This window comes from Dendrobium catenatum, unplaced genomic scaffold (genome assembly GCF_001605985.2).
Source record: "Dendrobium catenatum unplaced genomic scaffold, ASM160598v2 fragScaff_scaffold_1189, whole genome shotgun sequence".
Lineage (NCBI taxonomy): Eukaryota > Viridiplantae > Streptophyta > Magnoliopsida > Asparagales > Orchidaceae > Dendrobium > Dendrobium catenatum.
The window spans coordinates 573,351-597,676 of record NW_021319651.1 but is presented as its reverse complement, the minus strand read 5'-3'; the positions used below and the strand labels follow the sequence as shown (position 1 = coordinate 597,676).

Sequence of the window (24,326 nt, the reverse complement as noted above, 5' to 3'; positions counted from 1 at the left end):
GGGCTTGTTGATGCAGGATTCTTAAGGTTGGTTTATGGTTCTTAATGCAATGACTATAGATTATGCAAAAGAAATAAGTATTCATAGATCAAAGATTACTTATTCAAAACTTTTGCCTTAATTTGGTATAAACTCAAAATATGTGAAGGCTGAGCCAACATGAAAATGCAATGATTTATAAAATTTAAAGAAATCAAAAAGTAATTTGAACTACAAAATCAATTAGCAACTTAATTTTCACACTGCATTGGAAATCCGGTTATGAAAAAACTGATCAAAATTAGGACTCTTGTAACACCAATAGTGAAATATTTAGGAAGGAAAATATCAAGATAAAGCATCACCCAAGTGAAGAAAATCCAGGTTATATTTTGGGAGAAGGAGATATCTTCCCCCAAAAGTTATTAATTTCATTTGCATCGACTTGAGGAATTTCACATTCAATAGACACTCACAGGGTTGAAAGTGGAAAAGTAGAAATTTTATTGCTAAAGAATTAATTTAAATGCCTTTCATTTTCTTTATTTATAATCATAAAAATCTCTATAGTTGGTTATCTTTAGATTCTAATTCTGAATTATTCAATTCAAATAGTTCTTGATAATAGGAAGACTCCAGATATCATTAATCAGGATTTATGAGTGATTAATTGCACAAAAAGCCTCTTGAAATTGGTTAATGATAAGCCTGAAGATGTTCATGATCATTTGTTTTGTGCGCTACAAGTCCATGCAAAAGATCGCTACAGAAGTGCTCTATGCCTTTTTGCTTCTAGAGAATTTAATGAAGGGTTCCACACCAAAGATTGCTACAGAAGTGCTCCATGCCTTTTTGCTACGAGAGAATTTAATAAAGGATTCCACTCCAAAGATCGCTATAGGAGCTGCTTGTAACCCGCATATTTAAATATAAGCCCTAACCTTTAAAACAATAAAAAAATTTAGCTATAAATGGCATTAAAACCTAACAATGAAAGATGAAAGCAAACCCTACTACAGGATATAATTAACAACGACAATATGGATTGTATGCCCTAAAAATTTTGTAAGTTACAGAATTTTCAACCACTCATTGAATGCGGTTTTGCTATAGGAATCAAATCACATCAACACGATAGAGAGAAACACCATAGCAGTTAAGTAACATAACCAGTGCAATAATTGAACCAAGAATAGTTCTTTTCCATCTGCTTGAACTGAACTAAATGAAGGTGAACGAACTCAATAAAAAAGCATAATGATAGATGACACATCCCGTTCTCGAAGGCCATATTTTCAAAGGCAGTTTAAACAAATAATAAAATTGGAAAATTATAAAATAAAATAACTACTAAACATTGAAACCTACTGAACTTGCTTAGATCATTTATTTGCTTCCTATTTTTGATGATTATAAACTTATATCTCCATCAAATCCGGCTGACTTTAAAATTTGACTTCAATGAATTTAACATTTTATATTCATTTAACATATCAGGACATAAACTTATTGAATTACATATTTTAAGTTTATAATTATGTTATCTTTGGCTTGGCTTTCTAGTTTTCCCACATTTGATCCAGACTAGGAAATTATCTTTAGGATTTATTTAAATTAGATTTTTTTTTAATTTATTTTAATTGAAATTATAACTAATCATCATTTGAATAATAATATTAGGTTTAAATCCGAATTATGTGGTAGGATTAACTTAAATTTGCTTTCAATGTTATCTTTTGTAACCTTAATGCTATAAAATATGTATTCCTTGATTGTATTTTGAGCAGTTAATTGATAAATGAAAATTTAATCTTACTATTATCCTCTCTCCTTTTTATCTTGTGTGTGTTTCTCTGTCTTGTAATACCCGATTCTTCTATTTTAATCATGGCTCTACATCAATATGCCAGACTTAAATTTTAAGTTGAGCTTCGGTTAGCAATAGAAACAATTTGGTCTATCCAATTCGACTTCATATAATTTTATTTCTTTCTCAGAAACGTCTGTTATTCTTAAACTGCTTACTGCTATCTGTCATCCAGTGTTTGACTATAGATCTTGGATTTTAATTAGCTTATTAGATGCTTGAGGTGAGTTTAATTTTCAGAAGAAGCACTGCAATGAAGGCAATTTTTGCAAGTTTCTTTAGCTAGGATTAAACATAGGCATGCTTTTCTATCTCAACAGGTGGTTAAAAGTAAAAGGTGAATCTAGATTCATAATAACTAAGTTATGAATTTTACGAGTAGGTTTAACTTGATTTTGATTTTTTTTTTTTTAATTTAGATCAATGTTACCTAGTATATGTAGCATAAGAATTGAAGTTTTTTTCATGTGCAACAGGCTTCATCCTTTTTGATACAATATATTGTTCCATTGTGTTATATTAGCTTTCACCAGTCTTATGGAGTTTATGGTATATATTCTGATTAGCATCTAATTCTAGCTTTTCTTATATCAGAAACTTTACCTTTATTACACTTTTTAAAAAGGCTGAATTAAGTATGGTGGACCTTACTTGTTTGTCAAATTTTTACTAAATTTACAGCATCAAATCTTGTAGAAGAATCAGTAATGTTTCCATGCATCCCCAAGGGCTATAATCAAACATCTGATCATGGTATCCTACCCAATTTCAAGGACAGAAAAATCTGGAATTTTAATTTGCAAGGAAATTTTAAAGCATGCAGAGGAGATATCCATGCTCTTTTTCAAGAACAAGGTATTATTTTTGGAATCCATAATTTAATTCTGAAACTTTGCGCTAGAAAAATAGTATTTCCCTTTATATGATTTACTTTCTTTTTTGGGTTTTCTCCTGTTGTTGATTACTTGGTCACCTAGTTGGTTTTTAAATTAATGACCGAAGCAGTTTTTTTTCAAACATGCACTTGTGTGCCCACACGCACATAGAGTGGTTCATACGACCAGACATGAATGCTTTTAAATGTGAAAAATGTGTTCTGAAGTGACATGATACCATGTAAGGAGAAAACACCAAAAATGTGTCTCAGGTGGGCGGGCTTGGTTTAATAGTTATGTTGCATCTATTATGTTCTAGACTTCACAGGTTGAATTCATGGAAGCAGCCTCTCTGCAATTGCAGTGATAACTGTGTGTCTGTGCGCATCAGTTTCTCAAGGTCGTTAATGAGGGGGCATCATATATTGAATAACTCCTTTTTTAGTACATTGTTCTTGTTATATTAGTCGGGCAGCATAAAATTTCTTCTAATTATTCTAAAAGCTGGACATGAAACAAGTGAAGACATAGATTCTTGATTTATTATGACATGATCCTTTCCTTAACTCTATAACATAAGCCCACATACCCTGCCACTTTATAAGGGGCAGGGTGGTTAATTATTCTTTCAACTGGTTGAATTCTGTAAAATTTAGCTTTCAATATAAACAACTTGTTTTGTTTCAAAGTAAAACATACAAAGTATTAAAAAATGCAATTAAGTGAAGGACTAGATGCTTGTTCAAAATGCAACTCTTAAACAGAATGAATTGAGAAGATCAACAGCCCCAGATTCTTGTGATGTGAGGCCATGTTGATATTGATGATGATGGTTAAAAATTGTGTCATACAAAATTGCGCAAAATAAAGCTTGTACCTCAATTAGCACTCCGACAGGAATGGTAGAGAAATAGGGATTGATAAATATACTCTATTCTTGTGGTAAGGCTAATACTGATGATGAAAACTGATTGGCGTTCAATTTCAGTTTTCTAATTACTAGCATGAATTTAAGTATGCATGTACAGAATTGCTTATAGTTTGAAGTTTATGGTATACTTATTGAAAACTATTTTGTTATTTTTTATAATTAATTATGTTAATTAAAACATGCCTGCTTTTGGTATTTTGAACAATTCAAAAACATAAATTATGAATATGTTATAGCTTATTTCATCGAAAGCATATCCAAAATGGTTGTTAAATGAGCAATGGATTATTGTTTAGCAAAATTTCAAATTATATATTTAATGTTTAGTCCAATTGCAAGTTGAAGAGGAAGGCTGCTACTAAGGATTCTCTTTTTTTTTTTTCCTCATTAAACCATAGCATAGAATTTGATATTTTCCTTTTTACCTTTTTGAATGATAGCCATAGAATTTAGCAATTGAATAAGAAAAATTGCAGCAAAGTTTTTATGTTGTCCTTTTGTTAAATCTAAAATTATTTGTGAATCACATGTAACTATGATGATAAATATTGAGTGAAAAGAAAAAAAAATTGAATAAAGAGAGAAAAGTAGAATTCTTTAGTGAGAAGCTTTAATTTTTTTTTATAAAATAAACTCAATTACACAAAATTACGTAAATTAAGCTCACTCAACCCCTTATTTATAGATTTGGTTTGGGGCCTGAGTGATACAAAAATGACTATATACATGGTTGTACAATAAATAAGAGAAAGATAACATAATTGTTTAGTTTGTTGGGAATGCTCGACATGATCAAGTTGTCCATCGAGCTCCTAAAAAGTCGGAGGCTTGGCATGTATTGATGATCGAATAGTCAAGTAATTGATCAATAATTTCTCTTATGAAAAAGTTGTTCCCTCAAGCAGTGGTTATGTTCGATTTTGTAGATTCTACTCGCGTGGTTGGGCCGTGCTTTAAAATTGCATTCGACCACTTAAGGTGAGGTCTCTTATAGACCGACAAATCTCTTTTGAGCTGAAACTGAGTAGACCAAGTCGGCTTGGCTTGAATAACATCAAATTAGCTTAAACCAAGTTTACTTATTTTGAACCTTATTTTTTGTACATTAAGTTGTACATTTAGTTCCTCGATTCTCTTATACATTTAAAATTTATTCTAAAAAATATTCTTCACTAACTATTCATAAAACTCTAATAATTTTTTTTAATGTTGGATGCCAGTTAATCAATTTAATGTTGACTTTTGAGATATCCTTTTGTCAATATCATCAAATACTTAGCCTATAAATAAAAAAATATTATTTTTCATTCAAATGCTTCTTCTACATTCCTTCCTTGCCTTTGAGCTTTGAATACTCATTCTTGTAAAAGATGGAATCTCCAAAAGTGTAAAAATCAATATTTCTAAGGATGATATAAATTCAAGTCTATTCGGCAAATGTAAAGAGGGAACCTCTTCTGAGAAGAAGAAGTGGGAAAGAGTGATAATAGAGGAGATGAAGTCAAAGACTGAGATAGAGGACACGAAGTCAAAGACTGAGATCTGATAGTTCACTGCCTCATCAAAGTTTTTGGCCTATCAACATTTTTGTTTTCTACTGGTGTTGAAAAAGCTGCTTCTTTGCCAATGACTGCTCTCCCACCAGCTAGCGTTGAAATTAGGAGAGAAAATAAAAATAAAAATTTCTTTAGGAAAAATTAACATAATAATATTTATAAATTTAATTATGCTAAGTGACTTTAATGTTATTCTTTTTTCTATGAGAAAGCTCATAGGTGAGATGCCAATTGTTGAACCTCATACTCGCCTAGAGTTTGCTGGGAAAAGAGTAAAGTCAACAAGGTGGTGGTTCTTTTAGAAATAGATATTGTTTAGTTGCCCGCTAAGATAGATGAGGCTGAAGTCGTCCAACCATCTACTGTAATAACTGAGGCTGAAGTTGCCCAACCGCCTATTAAGGTAGTAGTAATTGAAGTTGCCTAGGTGCATGTTGAGCAACAAATAGGGCTGAGTATTGAAGTTTAGCTAGAAAGCTCCTAAAGGTATAACCTTTTTAATTCCTTGTAATTTTTTGAATGAAATCTTTCCTCTTTTAACCTCCCCTTAGGTTGAGTTGGCTGTAGAGAAGGGTCCCAAGAAACGAAGCGGTGGCGATAGTTGAAATCACTCAGGCACCTATAAAGTAAAAAATGTTGATATGCTGAGTATTGAAGTCATCGAAAAAGCTCTTGAGAGTATGACTTTTTCAATTCCTTCTTTGGTAAAATTTTTTGTTAACCTTCTTGAGAAGTCTATGTAATGTTTTCTGAATGAAATTCTTTCTTTTCCAATCTCTCCTTTGGCTGAGTTGGCTACAGAGAAGGATCCAAAGACACCTTCCAGCTTAGTCAACTTGAGTCCATAGACCTTGAGAAAAATCCTTGGGCCGACTATTGATAAGGGGAAGACGTCGATTTTAACTTTGAGAGATTACTCTCGGGATGTACATAACACAAATTCTAATACTCCCACTGAACTTTTTGAATTGGCGCTTTTAAAAATGGTTGAGGAATTAGAATTTGTATTATGTGAAGTTTGCCAACTGAAGTCGTCCATGCTTGCTATGGTGGATGAATACGAATTAGAATAGGTTGACTTCAACAAACAAATTGCTGAATTGAAGGAGTTATTCCTTGACTCTATTGAGACTTTTTGCCAAGTCACTGCTATACAGGTTGAAGTTGTCGCTAATCGAAGATACATGGAATTCACTAAATTAAATCAATTTATGGATGGAGGAGAGTTCATTTTGAAGCAACTAATTGATAGTAGCAAGATCTCTCGAGAAGTCACTGTAATCCTTCTCTTAAATTTTTCTTTAACTATTTTCTTTTCTTTGAATGGTCAAGTATGAGCCGCCCTTTGTAATGAATGAATGACGAGTGTAATTTTGGTTGAATGAATAAAATATGTATTTAGTTTTTTCTTTGAGTTGTTTTATTAATGTCTGACATGATTATCTGTTATTGTTTAAATTATAAAATATTAGAATGATTATTGCGTATCATAAAATATGAATTTAAAATTGAAATAATATAATTTGAAAGGACATGTTTTTGATGTGGATGTGATGTGGCTTCGAAATTACCATCCTTTGAAACTATAAGTGGAGATGAACTTTATTGGAAATTTTGCACTTTCTTATTCCATTAAGCCTTTAAAACTTCCCTCTTCCTTGTCCTTCAGAACTTAGTGTTAGACACTTATTCTTCTTCAAAGTTTGATTTTATGGAAAACAACTTAGTTTTTTTTGGTTTGCTTATTATCCTTTCCCACAAAGCTCTCGAATGTGAACTTAAATTTGATATAGCTAAAGTGCATTTTCGATGGTTCTTACCAAATTCGCATAGTGGAGCAAGGCGAGTATCTAAATGCCATTGTGAAGAATGACCTTTGCTGCTACTTTGATCAATTCACGCTTGACCTTCCCTCCCGTTGTGTTGATAGCCCGTTGATATTATGAATTTCTTTGGAGTCATGCTCTCTCAAATCATGCTGAACAATCTTGCGAGTATAATGACTTTGGTTTGGTATATGAGGAATAAGAATATCCCATTGTTGATTTTACCTTTTCCCCACCTCGACTCTATGAAGGCATTCAAAGGTGACTTCATTCTAGTCTCCTCCAATCACATCACAATGGTCGTCCTGGAGAATAAAATAAAAAAAATTTGAAGAATAGATTCATTTTGGTGAAGCTGGCTAAGAAGTGGCCTATTTCAACGAAGGTGCTTCTCTTCCAAACGAAGAGGTCCCAAATTCCCCTTTTGGGCAAAGTCGAGTATGCTGATTTTATTGATATGAAAGGCTTTGTTTGAAGGTGGAGAAATACATTGATTACAATCTAATGGAGTGGCTACTAGCTTGTAAGTTTCTTCTTTTTTTACTTTGTAGGTTGAGTTCCATAGAACGAGTTCCCTAGTTTTTTTTTTTTTTTTTAAATATATTTTTTTTAATTTTTTATTTTTATTATTGTAGCCTTTATCGATGAAGTCCCTTCTTTAGAACATGATGTTGGCTAATTCCTTGAGGAGACAACCAATGAAGTGGATGAGGATATCTCCCCTTGATAAGGAGGATTTGACATTTGAAGTCTTAAATTAATTTCAGTGAGAAATTTTGATGTGGAAATTATTGAGTCTTAGGCCGATGATGAATAAGTGGTCGAATTTGCATTTGAAGAAGCCGATCAGGCGATCATCCTACCAAGGCGAGCACTCCTCATAAGTCTCCTGCTACACAATAGTGCAAGTATCCAACCTCAGTGAGCTCCCTTAATAGCCGTTATCAACCACAATGTGTATACGAATAAGCAAGGAGGTGGCCATGGTTTGGGCCGAGGGACGAGTTTAGTAAGTCATTGGAGAAATTCTAGGTAAAGGAAAATAAATCGTCGAGCCTTCTCCAACAAAGAAACTAATTTTTTTAAGAAATTAGTGGCAAGATGGTGACTTCTCCACTAGCAGCGAAAAGGCTTTGTTGCTAAATAAAGATCTGTCATTAATATTGATAATTTTTTTTATTCAAAGGTACCAAAGCACGAGTACTCCAACTAGAAAGTCACTACAAAGAAAGATGGTTGATATTCTAGCTAGCATATTACACCATGCAATAATGAAGGCGAATGCTGCTAGTTGACAATATAATTATATCATGACGATCAACTACAAGAAGATACTTCCTTGATGAGGTAGAATGCAACAATGAAAATGTTAGAGTGAAAAGTTGCCGAATTGAATTGAATTTGCCATTGGGAGGATAGAAGACCATAAGTTATGTGGTTGAGGCGTAGTCACGAGGCTGAAGTTGATTTTTGAGAAAGATAATACTCTGTAAATGGTGACTTCCATGATCGAAAAGTAATGAAAAGATTTGAAAGTTGCTCATAAGCGCGTTGATGAGTTCAAAGAACAAGTCAAGCTGGTGCAGGAACATGTGAAGAATTTGAAGACGAGCAGCGAATTCTTTGCGACATTTAACCCAAACATTTAATTATAAAGAAATCTTGCCTGCCAAATTCATGATGGGAGTGAACTTTTGCCTTGATAAGCTAAGGGAAAAGAAAGTCCTCGCTTTTATATATAAGGAGACTTTTAAAGTCTTAATAATATAGTTGAGCTTTGGTGAAGAGAAAGACCGATGAAGAAAGTGCTATCAGTAATTGATTTATATTTTTCTTTTTTTTTCTTTTCTTTTCTTTTGTATAATTTCATATTTCAAGAAAAAATGGGCTTGCTTGATTTCTTGATTTTGTTTGAGTAAAATTCTTCTCTGCAAGCGAGTACTGAATTTTGAATGCTGACTATAAAAGAATGAATGTCGAGCATAAGTTAAAAAAAGAAATTCGAATATCAAATATCAAATATAATAAATTGGCAACAACAACACAACAACAACATCAAACCGTTATCCCATTACGTGAGGTCGGCTATATGAATCTTTTTTCTCCATTGTGTATTGTTAAGAGTCAAATTCTCATTTAATCTAATAAAGAAAGGTCATTTCTAATATTTTCTAACCAAGTCTTTTTAGGTTTACCTATACCTTTTTTAACATAGGTCAAATCTAATACATCTATTCTCTTAATAGGATCATTTACATGACCAAACCATTTAAGGTGACTCTCTCTAATTTTATATATCACTGAAGTTACTCCAACCTTTCACGGATATGCTCGTTTCGTATCCTATCTTTAAGAGTAAATCCACTCATCCACCTCCGCATCCTCATCTTAGCAACACTGAACTTAATATTATTCTTCTCTTTTAATAGCCAACATTCTTTAGTTCCTAGGAAATTATTGAAATTTTCCTCCCATATGGCTTTTGTTCTTTCTCTTAGTCGCTATAGCAACGTTACTCTCCATATTATACTCCTTCGTGTTAATGTGACTTTGATGAGTTCCAAAAACTCAGCCAAAGTCTCTGTTGTTGCAAGCCTTCTACATACTTGAAAGGTCCTTCATGTAGAGCTTGAATTAGAGCGGCATGGGCCACAAACAACTCAAGTCCTTCACATCGATCATTTATTTTTGGAACATGGTGATGAAACTCCTTAGCAATTCGTCCAAGAACAGTTGTTGCCTCATTCGCAATCAAGCCTATGAAATCTTCAACAGACTTTATGCTTTGACAAATTGTGTCACTAATATCCTCTTAAACTCAACGAAAAACGTAATTACGCTGAGTGGCAGATGTAAGAACGACCTCAGAGGCAATTCCTTGAAGGTAGTGAAGAATAACCTGCACTTCAATGCGTCATTGATATCAAGCAATGAGATAGTTGACTTAAAGTAAGCAACGTGGTTGGGAGCATTGTTTAAAATTGCATAATATGAGGCTCGCTTGAGGCTCGCCTTAGTGCAATTCTGATAAAAAATATGTCGAAGTTAATGCCTTGAGATTTTTTTATGAGGCATACATCTTAGTTTGGTTGAGTGTCTTGAGGATCACTTAGAAGTTGTACACCGTCACCTCCTCCTTTAAAACTTATATAGTATTACTCTCATTTTTTATGACAAACATTCATAAAAGTGGAAATGACTGAAATAAATGAAGAACAAGCAGATTGTGAGACATTGAACTTCACAGGATGAGGTAGCGGAGAGACCAATTTGTTGTGACGACGACTCAATTAAAGACCCCCTCAATGATGACAGTGCATATTATTTATGAGTTATTATCAATTATTTTAGTTTTTTTAGGAATTAAATGTGGATGAGTAGGAGCTGGAAATGAAAGAATTTAGAGTTGAACTTGATGTTATATAATATTTTTATACAATTAATATATTTATGTTATTTTGCTCAAATAATATTGGAATTTCAATTTTATTTCACGTAATTTATCACTTGACACTTAATGTCTTTTGCATTTTTATGTTTAGTATATATGTCAAATTGTTACTTTATAGTTCAATATAAAGTTAAATGTCATTCTTTAACATATAAGTATTATATAAAAATCACTTTTAATATTTATTTCCACCTTACACAATTTTTGGATTTTGAGGCTTTTGCCTCAAAATGCCTTGAGGCTTATGCCTTGCCTCATGAATAAAAAACGCCTTAATACCTAATTGCGTAATTTTAAACCTTGGTTGGGGGGATCTGTCCATATCTTATATGAATCCAAGTGAGGTATTATAAATTGTGTTGGAGGCTTGGCCTCAATAATCTCTTTGGATAAAACCTCTGTTTAAAATTGCGCAATAAGAGGCGCGCCTCTGCGCAATTTGATCAAAAAACGCCTCATTAAACATTCACCAACAACGACTTCTCATCAATTCTCTTGCTCAACGAAGATTTGAGGGAGGCTTCTCATTATCCAGATTGTATGTCTCATTAGTGACCGTAGTAGAGGTCAAGGCTTTGGCTCCAGGGCATTATTGTTCTCACAATAGAATTAGAGGATTATTTTGACAACTCCGTCCAAGGTCTTTGAATTTGCTTTATTGCACCGTGGTGATCCTCTTTTGAAATTTCGCAAGTGATTGGACAGTCACGAACTCACGTTTCTCCATGTTGATTGATTCTTCTCCAACCTTTTGCTGTTGTTCTGATTCACATAGTACTCTTCTAGTTAATGACATGCTTTAGTCTCTCTACACCTTTTAGGATGTTGAATTCAGAATTTTCCATGAATTACGCCCAATCATATCGAGGATACTGAGTGAAAACATAAAAAAAGAATCTAGACAAATAGTAATAATTATAGAGTGAGAAGTTTTGAGATTTTTGTAAAATAAGTCTGATTATATAAATTTGCATAAACTGAGCTCACCCATCGACCTAGCTTGTCTTGAACTATGTCAAATTAGCTTGAACCCAATTTTCTAAATGTTTGGATGCATACTCTTAATGTTTTTATTTGTTAGGATCAAAGTTTTTTTTTTAGTTAGGATCAAAGTTGTTTTTATAATTATGAAATATATTAAATAATCAGAAAGACAATAGTTGTCGTGTTTATTATTGTTGCGTCCTGGAGTATTCGCGGCGGTAGAGAAATATTTAGTTTAACGTCTTAGCATTGTACGAAGATCCAGCACACAAGCAGATAAGTGAGAGGGTGTAGCATTCATAAGAGACACCAGAGTTTTTACGTGGAAAACCCCTGAAAAGGGGGAAAAACCACGGGGCCTAGCCCAGTTTGAATGAATCCACTAGTATTTGTAGTCGATTACAAATTAGGCCCTTCCTTAGGAGAAGGCCTTGGATTGATGTAGCAAATGTACATCATATAGATTGCATTACATGGTAGGAGTTACATATACAGGTTTGTTTGGCCTGAAGGATCGTAGTCGGCAGGAGACCTTAGTCGGCAGGAGACCGGGGTCAAAAAGACCGTGTTTCCAACTAGCTTTTGCCTCGAGATTCGTGCCAGATCAAGCTAATTTTGTGATGCCGTATCAATTATATAATATACAATGTATATAGATTCAGATTCTCTGAATGCTGGCAAGGGATGCAGGCTGTTAATTTGACGTGTCACTTCTCGTCAATGTTCTAGAGTCCTCAGCATTCTGCATTTGAATGGCAAAAAGTGAGGAGGATTATTTTATTTGTTTAATTCCTATTCTTATAATCAATAGAATGGAAATATGCGATATTCATCTGAGAAAATGGTGTCGGGCACTAGTATAATACATTTATGATGTAAATTTTTTTGTTTATTTCATGCTTTTATGTACTTAATATTCTGTTTATGACCTCAACTTTAAATTTGAATTCAAAATTTTAAATTATTGTTTCTTCCTTTGACAGATACCTGTACTAAATCCCCATGTGAAACATCACCCATAGTTATTCCTACATTGCAAGGGAAACATTTTTCTACACAGAATTTTTTCTTCACTTCAGAGGTTTATGATTGTCATAGAGTTTCATGATGCCATTTTTCTCAAGAGATTAGTTATAATTTTTGTTCATTTTTCTAATAGTTACTTTATTCTGTCATTCATATAGTTGTTTGGCTTGACCCCACGCACTTCCCTGTTGGATGTGGAAAAAGCTGGACAGCATTACTGTGAAGATCACTGGAGTAAACTTAAACAAGAACACTTTGGTATTGATGAGGCAGATTTGTTGAAGTATTGCTTTTCATCAGCTTTCATTGTAGCCTTGCTACATGACATCCTTGGAATTTCCTTAGATGAAAAGAGGTAATCTTGATGGTTTTTTTTCAACAAGATAAAACTTGTTTATCTTTGGTAGTTAGGTTATACGAGAGCTTTTGAAAATCACTGATTTTGCTCCTTAAAACAATTCGCTAATGCATACACCTATTTATAGAATATACAACAACAACAATATCGAGCTTTTATCCCAATATGTTGGGTTGGCTACATGAATCTTTTTTTTTCTATTGTGTCATGTTAAGAGTTAAATTCTCATTTAAATCCAATAAAGAAAAGTCATTTCTAATATTTTCTTACCAAGTCTTTTTAGGTCTACCTATAAACCATCTAAGGCGACTCTCTCTAATCTCATCTTTAACTGGAGCTACTCCAACCTTTTCACGTATATGCTCATTTCATATCCTGTCTAGACATAGGCAATGCACCTAAAGAGTTTTGGAGAAATTTTTGAGAGGAAGTTAGTTGCGAGGAAAAATTTAGTTAGATAATTTATAGGACTTTTGAAGTGGATCACTCTTGAAAGTATTCTATTGATTCCAAAAGATGCTTTTTTTTCTTTTTGCCACTTCATTTTGTTGTGGAGTGTTAGAATGAGAGGATTGGTGGATGATGCATTCTTTCTAAAAGAAAGATGATAATGGGTGATCAAAGTAATCATGAGTATCATCAGTTCGAAATTCTTGATGTTAGCATATAGTTATTTTTGTAGCATGACGATGAAAATGAGGAGAGTATTGCTAACATCATATTTTTATTTAATAAAGTATACTCATATCATCCGAGTATAATAATCAATGAAGTAGATAAATCTTCTAGCTCCAAAAATGTTGGAGATTTTGAAAGGTTTACAAATGTCAATGTGAATTAGAAAATAGTAGATGATCTATAGTCACTTTACTGAAAATCAACACTACCGTTGCCAGGCCCCAAGTTCTGGATGAGAAAAGTGGAGGGTTGCGTTAGGTAGTCGACAGCCAGCGTAAAACTTGTCGAATAATAATGACATGAATCCTTTAAGTAATTAATTTGCAAGAGGATGTACCTTGGTGTATGCTTTTTGCTTATGATATTCTTCTTGTTGATAAGACTAGAGAGGGAGTTGAAAGTAAACTTGAATTATGGAGGTTAACATTAGAGACTAAAGGTTTTCGTCTGAGTAGATCTAAAACAGAATATATGGAGTGTAATTTTAGTAGTAATAGACCTAGTGAGGGGATTGTGACTTTGGGCGATCAAGTCATTAATAAGAGTACACGTTTTAGATATCTTGGATATATTGTTCAGAGTGATGGTGAAATTGATGGAGATATTATCAACAGAATTCAAATTGGATGGTTGAAGTGGAGGAATGCATCAGGCTTGTTGTGTGATAGAAAAGTATCCCTCAAACTTAAGGGAAAATTCTATAAGATGGTAGTGAGGCCTACAATGCTTTTTGGTGCTGAATGTTGGCCATTAAAAGAGAAGCATAATACTAAGTTAAGTGTGGCAGAGATGAGGATGCTCAGGTGGATGAGTGGCTTTACCCTTAGAGATAGGATACGAAATGAGCATATATGTGAAAAGGTTGGAATAGCTCCAGTAGAAGATAAGATTAGAGAGAGTCGCTTTAGATGGGTTGGTCACATAAAACGGTAGCCTTCCAATGACCCGTTTAGGAGAGTAGAGGTTTTAGATTTGACTTATGTTAAGAAAGGTAGAGGCATATCTAAAAAGACTTGGTTAGAAAATATTAGGAATGACCTTTCTTTATTAGATTTAAACGAGAATTTGACCTTTAATAGGACACAATGGAGAAAAAAGGATTCATGTAGCCGACCCCACGTAGTGGGATAAAGGCTTGATGTTGTTGTTGTTGTTGTTGATGTTTGACAATTTCACAGGTCTCATAATAAAAAAATTTCATGTTTATAGGTTAAAAAATAGAAGGAAATATACATACTAGAATTTTGAAAGAGGAATGCCCTAGTTTATATTGATTTTTTTTTTTAATTTTTTAATTTAAATTTTTTTTGTTGATGTTTTTAAATGGTTTCTATATTAAGGGTTGAAATGAAAGAATGTAATAAGTGATTTTTATTTCCTAGAAGATATAATTCATCCATTTGTCTAACTTGCTCAATGTTAACCCCATGTTGAGGTTTGAAAATACACAATGATCAGCAAAAAAAAAATTGCTTTGTAGTTGTTGTCTTAAGTAATTTATTGTTTAATAAAAGATTTATTGTAAGATAAGAAACGTGTAGTACATTACTGACGGTAAATGTGAAGAAAATTGATTTTTTTTTTAATATACAATAGTTGTTAGAGAATCATTGACCACTTTTAATTTTTTATTATTGAGGCAAAGTTTGAGGTTTAAAAAAGATTAGCAAGGTTGGTCATGTGGTCAATGCTCTTGGATCTATGATCGAAGTTTTGAGGGATTTAAGGCACTGAAAACACAAACATTAGAAATTATTTCATTTTGATCTAGAGAGTATGGTCTAATGATTTTTTCGGAGAGTTGAGGAAGTTCATGAATTTATCAGTTTCTCCTTGATGGAGTCCTGATTCCATAAGACAGGCCTATTCTTTATGGTAGCCGTTTTTGTCTCTACCATAGTTTAGGGGCTTTCCATGGAATTATCAACATTTTTCTTTGATGTGTCAGTTTTTATTGTAGTAGTTGCATCACAGGAAGAATGCTTTTGCTCTTCTTAAAGGAAAGATTCTGTTGCAGTGTCTTATGTTAGGCTTTGTTATGAAAAATATTTCGGAGGTTAAAGCGCAAAGCATTACCGTCCTTCTCCGTTTCTTGACTCGTAGAAAGAAAAATCTCATTTAGTGATGTTAGATTCTCTATAAAATATTTGAACATGAGCTTGATTGAAGTTATTATTGAGATCTATAAGGAACTGAAATACCTTTTTCTTCTACAAATTACTTGAAAATTATCACTTCATCGTAGCATGTTTTCTTGAGATCTCGGTAATAATCTAGCTTAAGCTAATAAACCTTCATTGCATTGTTGTACTTAATGACATGAATTTTACCTTGCTTGATTATTAAAATCTTAGTTTTGAACTAATAATTGAGGGCAATAACTTTCACTTCTGAGTATGTTTGTTTAATGACGTCCAATATTTCTTTTGTGGTAAAAGGAACATATATCACGCATTGATTTTAGGCAACATGATATTTCACAATCATATCATGATCATGGAATTTGCTTCATCCAAAGTACCGATTTTGGTTCTTTTGGCTATGAATGAGGATCCATAAGATGACATATCTTTCCCTTTCCTTTCAGAAAGGTATTCATAATTTGGGATTATTCTAAATAATTCCTTCATTTAAGTGACATGAGGCTTGTATCCTTTTGAGTTTTACTTTAGCCTAATTTTCACCATGTATGATGATTGACTCATTGGAAGGAAGGTCAGTGAAACCTATCATAATGAATAGATGGGAGAATCTTGACAAGAAGGGAGAACGGGAAAAATGAACTAGATTGGGAGACGAAAACCTTTATATCTCTTTGATAATATGTAGAAAAGTAGAAAAAAATATGAATTTTATTACTTGATTTTGTACGAAGTGTGGAAGTATGTATAGGATCATATAAAATGTTTATAATGAAAATAAATCAAAGCTATTTAAAAAAAAATGTTTCTAAGAAGGGCCTACGTTGTAGCGCATCAAGATTTAAATTTGAAAGAATTATTTATTTTATCTCTTACTTTATTTGCCAAAGCTTCTAAATATCTATCAGTTTTAGTAAATCCAGCAAAAATAACTATAAATCATATACATCAAATATTTTATATTCATTCATTTAAAATACAACTTACAATAGCTCGGGGATTTCGACAATATTAATCTATCCTTTTTAAAGCTCCCGAGCATAAAAAAATAAGTAAAACACTGATCAGCCTTACTCTAGAGGGTCCTGACCTTTTTCCATACCTGAAATCAATAAAAATTACATAATAAGCTTATAAAACCCAACAGTTTACCAAAATCCTATCTATGCAGTCAATGCATGTCAAAAGAATCAAGATATATGCTCCAGTTTTAATCAATATTAAACAAGAAGCTATCGGTATGAATGTTAAACAATCTATGCAATTAATATCAATCAATAGTAAAAATAAATATCATAAGTATAACAAGAATCTTACTAAGCAAACGAAGTCTATCAATCTATAAGAAAATTAATAAAAAGTCTATAAATGTATAACATGCGCTGTTGTGAAACAAACATCAATTATCAATCAATTATATTATTTCTTATGGATCTCTATTATGCTTTTATCAATCATTATGTCATGTATAACTTTATGTCAATATGTCATATAAGTATGTTATAAAAATATATTTATCAATGCATTATACCTGCATAACTATCAATGTTTAATAATATACATTTCATATGTTATGTAATGTTATATCAGTCTCAATGCTTCTATCAATCCTATTTATGTTATCATGGAAATACAAATATGGATACAATTATGAATAAGAAGACATGACATCTGGTTTTAAAGTGGTGTTTCATCCCTCCACATGTCATATCAATCTATTATTAGTTATCAATCACATATTTCAATTATTTCTATTAATCATTTTCTTTAAAAAGTGGCTCTCAATGAATCAATAAAGAATCGTCATTCTCCACTCGTCGGTGTAATCAGTCAATCGGTTTTGGGCTAACATCTAGGATTACATCACAACATTTATTTTAAAGTCTGATCATCCCACCCTCATGGACATAGTATTATTATTTTAATATCCAACTTGTATTAATTATAATGTTCATAGTAGGGGTGTCTAAATGAGTTTTCTGGTTGGGTTTAGGTCCAACCAAAAACTTACCCGCCTTCAATTAGTATTACCCAATTAGACACATGGGCTAGAAATCCTGACTCAGACCTGATACTCCCCTAATTCAGGTTGATCCGACCCGCTAACCTAACCCGTACGGCAACGAGTGTGCGAGGACGAAACACGACTCAGGAGCGAGCGAGCGTGGGTATGAGTGTGGGGGCGAGCGCAACATGGGCACGGGGGCTACCATGCGTATGTTAGCACAACCCGAGTCTTGATTTCTAAACATGACCCAAATTTGCAATTGGGTCAGGATTTGAAACCCAAATTTGACCTGTTTTTCCAAACTGGTTGACCTGAACCCATAATTTTCAAGTCGGGTTTTTAGGTCAGGTACGGATCGGGTTTTCAAGTTATGTCAAATATTGACACCCCTTATTCACAGCCAGCCTTCTTTATTACATGCAAATGTCGCTAATATGCAAATTATTTTCTCTAGGCAAGTCAGTATCTTGTATGAAATATAATAATCTAGGAAATGTAGAGAAATCAATACACTATTCATTAACTTTAAAAAAAAATCATAACTATTAATTTACTTGGTGAAATTGAATATATTCATGTCAATATGTGCAAAATGATGAAAAGTTGAAAACTACAACATACTAAAAGTTACACGTTGGAAGTTTACTAAAAAATGAGATATTGCAACTTTTATAAGTTATGACCAAATTAAAATTAAGAAAAATAAAATAAGCAAAATCAATAAAATCAAAGGCAGGGTAACAGTAGTTTACCTTGAAATGAGCAAATTTCTCAACTGAACTGACTACCAAAAATGACTCGAAGACATCCAAACCCTATCTTTTTTTCTCCTTTCCCTCTTTTCTTATTATTTTCTCTCTTCTCCTTCTCAGTTAAAATGAGTTGGGGATGGGAAATGGCTTTTGATAAATTTTGTAAAGTGGATTTAATTTTTTATAATAAATACAATAAGGGTTTATATGTAATTATGTGAATTGTTTAGTTTTAAGCATAAAACTATTATAAATCATTTTATATCTTTAAATCTAGGGATCCAAAAATAATAAAAAAATGCCCATAAAATAGTCCAACATGTCTAAAAGGTTTTGGTGAAATCGGTTAGCAAAACGGATACTTAACCATTTCAGAAAACCCACTTGTATCGATATGTGTCAATTATGTGAGAAATTATACAAGTAAATAGAGAACTCCTTGTTTTCATGATCAGAATTGAACATTTGGCTATTACAAACGGCTATAGTAGGAAGAGGAGGTATAATGATTGCAATTTAAGGATTATAAGAGGATCGTCAAATGATTAGAACCCTTAATCCATGTGCTCAAAGATCCTGGATTAAGGTTGGCTGACTTGTTGGTCACATGATCCTTCCATAACTATTTTTATGGCTCAAACTTAAAACCTCTAGATCATATTATAAGCATCAAACCACTATTTCAAGCCCACCTATTAGAACTTTGTTGTGATCGTTAAATATGAAATAAGTTGAAATTTTCTAACGGTCATCATTTAGAGTTCAATGAGGCTCTCTAGAGTAGTCGTGTTATTCTGTTATAGTACCTATCCTTTGTTATAATTTCTTAATTTGTGTTATTTCTTAACCTTGGTTTTGCCTGAAAGAAAAAAATGTTTCCTTTGTCACTCATCATTGCATTCTTGAGTTGGTCAAAGCTCACTTCTTATTTCTAGTACTATTTTAAATCACGGATGTTTGATACCTTGGATGGTTGCAGGATTGGATTTATGAATCCAGTGGAAAGTGTTCCCCATGATTGGACGCTGGGAGCTTTCATCTTACAAACAATAACAGAGCCATTGGATGCAATAGAAAGCCCACCTAATATTGTTGGCAGTGGTGCAATCTCATACATGTCATTCTTTGCATTTTTAGTTTTGGCAGTCCTTTCCGTATTCTTTATATCAAAATGCCGTAGACCTCAATTAAAAACAATCTATGACTTGGAGAAGGGACGCTACATAGTGACTCGCATCCCCAGGTGATCGATTTGATCTGATCACTTTTTCCAAGCATCTATAAGACAGACAGTCTTAATTGTACGCGAAGTAGGAAGCTAAACTTGTCCAGTAAAACAAAGGAAGATCAAAGAACTAAAGGTGCATGTATTGGAATTCAGGACTTCTCTCCTTTAGTTAACAAAAGTGTAAAAGCGCGCATGAAACTCAAATAGTGCCAGTTTATCGAGGTCTAACTGTGTCGAATGAGATGCCTGATCCAGTAGTGCAGAATGAGCTAGCAGCATTGGAGATGTGGATCATCACGCAGCTTCATGCAAATGAGTTCATGTCCGTTGTCACAGAAATGCGAACTCCTGAGACATTAAGGAGATTTAGGCTTCGTTTGGGACATCTTTCTTACTGCTTCTTAGAGCAGCTTTTTAGTATAAAAACTTTAGTTTTTAAACTAAAAAATTATTTTAAGAAGCAATAAAAAAATTGTCCCAAACGAAGCCTTACTCTGCTCTGAATCTCGATTGCCTGGATCTGGGGTGACACATTATGTGTGCTTGTTATTGATTTTTTGTCTACAAGCACCATGGTTCATAAGTTGCTTCCTCTTAATTTTTTGTCATTTATGACAGCCAACTCTGGTTGGTCCTCAAGTGAATAAAAACGCCCCATATCTACAGTGCCTCATTTTATATCTCTATTTACCCTTATTTTCAATGTTTCATTTTAATCTTCCCTGCAAGTGTATTTTTTGGTTATTTCATCTGCAGAAAATGAATGGTTGTGGTGTCTTTAAGCCCACAGAACTCTTGAATGGACAATTAGTGCAATCAGTTCCCCTAAAAACCTTCTTGAGGTGGTTGAGATTTACCAGTAGCTCCAACGTAGGTCAGAAAAAGTCACAGTTGTCTGCCTTCAATCCAAGTTAATACGTAAGATTGTTGACTGTTTTTGTGAATCCTCATTCTCCATTTATTTGTTATTGTTTGTTAACTGTTCAATTGATTACTCAAAGATTAAATTTTCTTATTTGGTTGAATTTAGTGAGATTTGAAACTAAAAAAAATATATATTTTCAAAGCTCTTTTAAAAAATTAAGATTTTAGTTTCTCATCAGAATAAGTGAAGCTCAACTCTTTCACTATTTAAAGCATCTTTCTCTCAAAATTATGATTCATATTATGTTTGGTCTATCCCTCTTAATCTTTTCACACTATTTTTGATCTGCTAGATTTAGAAGACTAATGTGTTCTTGCAGGAAAGATCTTAAGTCGAGCTCAAGAAATGTGAATATAAAGACATGAGAGACTCAGAGACATCAATTAAAAATTACAATTGAAATTAGCAGCTCTATAAAAATAGAAAATGTATTAAAGAAAAAAAAAATCAAAAAGCTGCAAAATGAGTTAGAGCGGTGCTTTAAGGTTATAGGACCAGATAAATTACAAAATATGTCAACAAGAGATTGCAAAGTTCCAGTCCATGGTTGTAGAAGTGCCATTTATCTCTTTGAAAGGATTATTTATTGTGCGAATGCTGAATGTAGCTCTACTTTTAGAGATGAATTAAGTGTAGTCATGTCATCGGTACCGAGTGGGATCGAGCAGTATTAAGCCACGGTACCAAGCGAATGGATGATGTGGCACATTTCTGATTGGTCTCTATACGATTTTTGACGTTCGCATAGAATAATTTTTCCTTTGAAAGACACTGAAGACCAACGATTATGAAAGAAAGCCTCAAAACAATATACCATCAACAAATGAAGCAACAACCCAAAAACTATGCATTGGAAAGATGGCTGCAGAATGGTGAAGCCACCAGGAATATCAAATGGAGCTTAACATAGAAGCCACAAACACTCAACAACAATTAGGTAACCCCATAAGAACAACAAAGTAAAAAGTCTACAGATTGTTGAGTAAGCTTCCAACATCGATCTTTTGCCTTCAAATTATATCTAAGTTTGTGAGCCATTGCATAAATGTTGGATGTAGAATTCCAAAGTTCTAATAGTTTTTCATCTCAAATAAGACATGCATACTTGATAACAACTAGAAAGGTAATTGAAGTTCTTCACAATGGCAGTTGTATTAACCATCTCATTTATGGAATCAACAATTTGAAGAGGAGTTGGCCTAAAATGAAGTAGCCCAAAGGAGAGATTTTTAAGAGATTATACAATAAATGAAGGTCAAAGAAGAGATTTAGATTATCTATTGCACAACACAAAGATAGGGGAAATTTGGATGTCATATTGAGTGTTAGTAGTCTTAAATGTATCAATAATAAAAATAAAATATCTGAAGATAAAATGTTATCAAATGAATTTAAACCAAGTAACATATAAATAATAGAAAAAAACAACATTGAAAAAATCATTGAGAGCTAGCTCAAGGTTATCTATCCAAGATTCAGTGTCCAAAGTAACTTTTTTTTAACATTTATAGGGTTAGTAATATCCCTAAAGAGGGCTATAGATACATGTAATATTATTAGTTCAACAAATGTCATATTAGGTTAAACATACAATTTTGTTGTATAGTAGGGTTGAAGGGTAGGCCTAGATTTCTTTGAGATTCAGGCCTAAAAATGGAGTCCAAGATGTCAAATAAAGATTCTATTCAATGGCATCACCATGTAATTTTGTTGTGTAGTAGTGATGGTGGGTAGGCCTATGCTATAATAACCTTGAAATTATTCTTCCTTAATTTTTTGAAAATTGCTTAGATGTGCACTGTGGCATTGAGCTTGGGGCGTTGCTGTGCTAAGATCTCTGGTTTTTTTTATTTAAGGGAGCACTACAACACAAAACCTTAAACCAGCCCTCCTCATCGTCAATTCCATCATTTTGGCCGAGTGAGAATTAAGAGAATGTGAGAGAAAAGAAGAGATAGAAGGAAGAATAAGGAGAGAGAAAGTGAGATTTAGTCTGGTATTTTTTGTTGCTTGTGTTCAGAAAGTGTTCCGATCGTGGTAGGTAACTATAATCCAATCTCTATTTTTGTTGATTGCGTGTTCTTACTTTTTTCTTCCCTCCTAAAATCGATATAAATATAATACTTATTGTTTTAATAAATTTTCAATGGGTAATTTTTTAATGTGATAGATATTGTTATCCTCAACATTTTGACTAGTTAATATTAAAAGTTTACTAGGTGTTTTTTTTATACGTTGTTTTAACTGGAAATAGGTAGTGTAATATTAATTTAGAAATGATTTGAAAATTGATATATTGCATTTAGAAATAAAATATTCGATATGCATATATTTATTGTTCATTTAATCAGGCATGCATTTTGACGTATTATAGACAAACTGATGAGTATAGTGATAATTGCATTAACTGTATAGTTATGTTTGCCATTATGATCAATATAATGTAAAATGTGCTAAAAGGCAAAAAAGGTTGGATGGAAAGTATTAACTTATTTAGGTTGGTTGTAGACATGTTATCCTGTATAGGAGAGTGGACCGACTGTCTTTCATTTAAATACGATTTATAGTATAATCCTAAATGATATAAAAAGAGAGGTATAATGAAATTGCCTAATATGATATTATATGCTGACAAGTAGGAAGAGACAACTTATTATATATAATTCACCTAACTTGTGATATATAATAAGAGATTGATTCCTAAAAATATGACTAATATGTGATTGAGACTTATTTCTATAGGATTGGCCTGCATGATTGGATATAGGTAAAACACCATAGGTAGCCAGATTTTCTATCTTGCTTATATTTCATTACTTGCACATGTATATGTCATGAGCACATGACATGAACATACATGATAAATTACATAAGTTACATGATATGATGTGATATGATAAATGACTGGTATAGGTACATGATATGACTGATAGGATTGATCCAATAATACATGATATATATATAAACCATATGATATACACTACATATGATATAAAATTTATATGATAAGCATGCACATACAAGCATATGACACTACATATAAGACATATAAGATTGATCAGACTAATACCTAATACATTGCATCTAATTGAAATAGTGATGTACATGCGCATGACATACATGCATATGTATCATTCAATAAATGATAAGATATATTGATTTATACAAAATAGAATATAAGCGATTTTATAACTGATGGGTATAAAAAATGACATAATGTATTGAATCCTCATATGACTTGTTTATTGATCATGATTTATAATGCTTACATTGATTTTCATCGTTCATATGAGATGACACTGTTCACATTGATTCTTACAGGCTTTTACAATAACATGTTTATATTGATATTAATTGAAGGATTATATGCATATTATTTTCTAGTTTTATGCATTGATTGCAGTTGTAAGTTTTGATAACCTACTAAGCTATTGTCTCAATCCGTAATTTTCACATGTTTTAAAGAAGGGGTCATGATCTAGTGGAGTGAGATTGATTAGAATTCAAATTTATTTTATTTCCTGTATTTCTATTTCTTCTTTTGTAGTAAAGAGTAGAAAGATAAAATAATATATTGAATGAACTTTTGGCTATTGAATATGAATTTTGAGAAATGAATGAAATTGTAATTTGAAGAAAAAATTTATACTTACTTTCGCTTGACTAATTGTTTTGAATGAACTTATGATTGATTGCATGCATTATTTTGAAGATTTTGAATGAATTTCAATTGATTTATTA

At 32.6% G+C, this 24,326-nt stretch overlaps 1 protein-coding gene across 1 annotated transcript in view; it reads left to right on the top strand.

Moving 5' to 3' along the window:
* The window catches only part of LOC110107178 (probable apyrase 6), a 31,601-nt gene extending 11,159 nt beyond the window's left edge, over positions 1–20,442 (top strand). The window contains exons 5-8 of the mRNA XM_020837365.2: positions 2,528–2,701; positions 12,453–12,550; positions 12,654–12,850; positions 19,412–20,442. Coding sequence (XP_020693024.1) covers positions 2,528–2,701; positions 12,453–12,550; positions 12,654–12,850; positions 19,412–19,679 — 737 coding nt within the window. The 3' untranslated portion in view covers positions 19,680–20,442. The remainder of the gene's footprint in view (positions 1–2,527; positions 2,702–12,452; positions 12,551–12,653; positions 12,851–19,411) is intronic.
* The last annotated feature ends 3,884 nt before the right edge of the window (positions 20,443–24,326 follow it).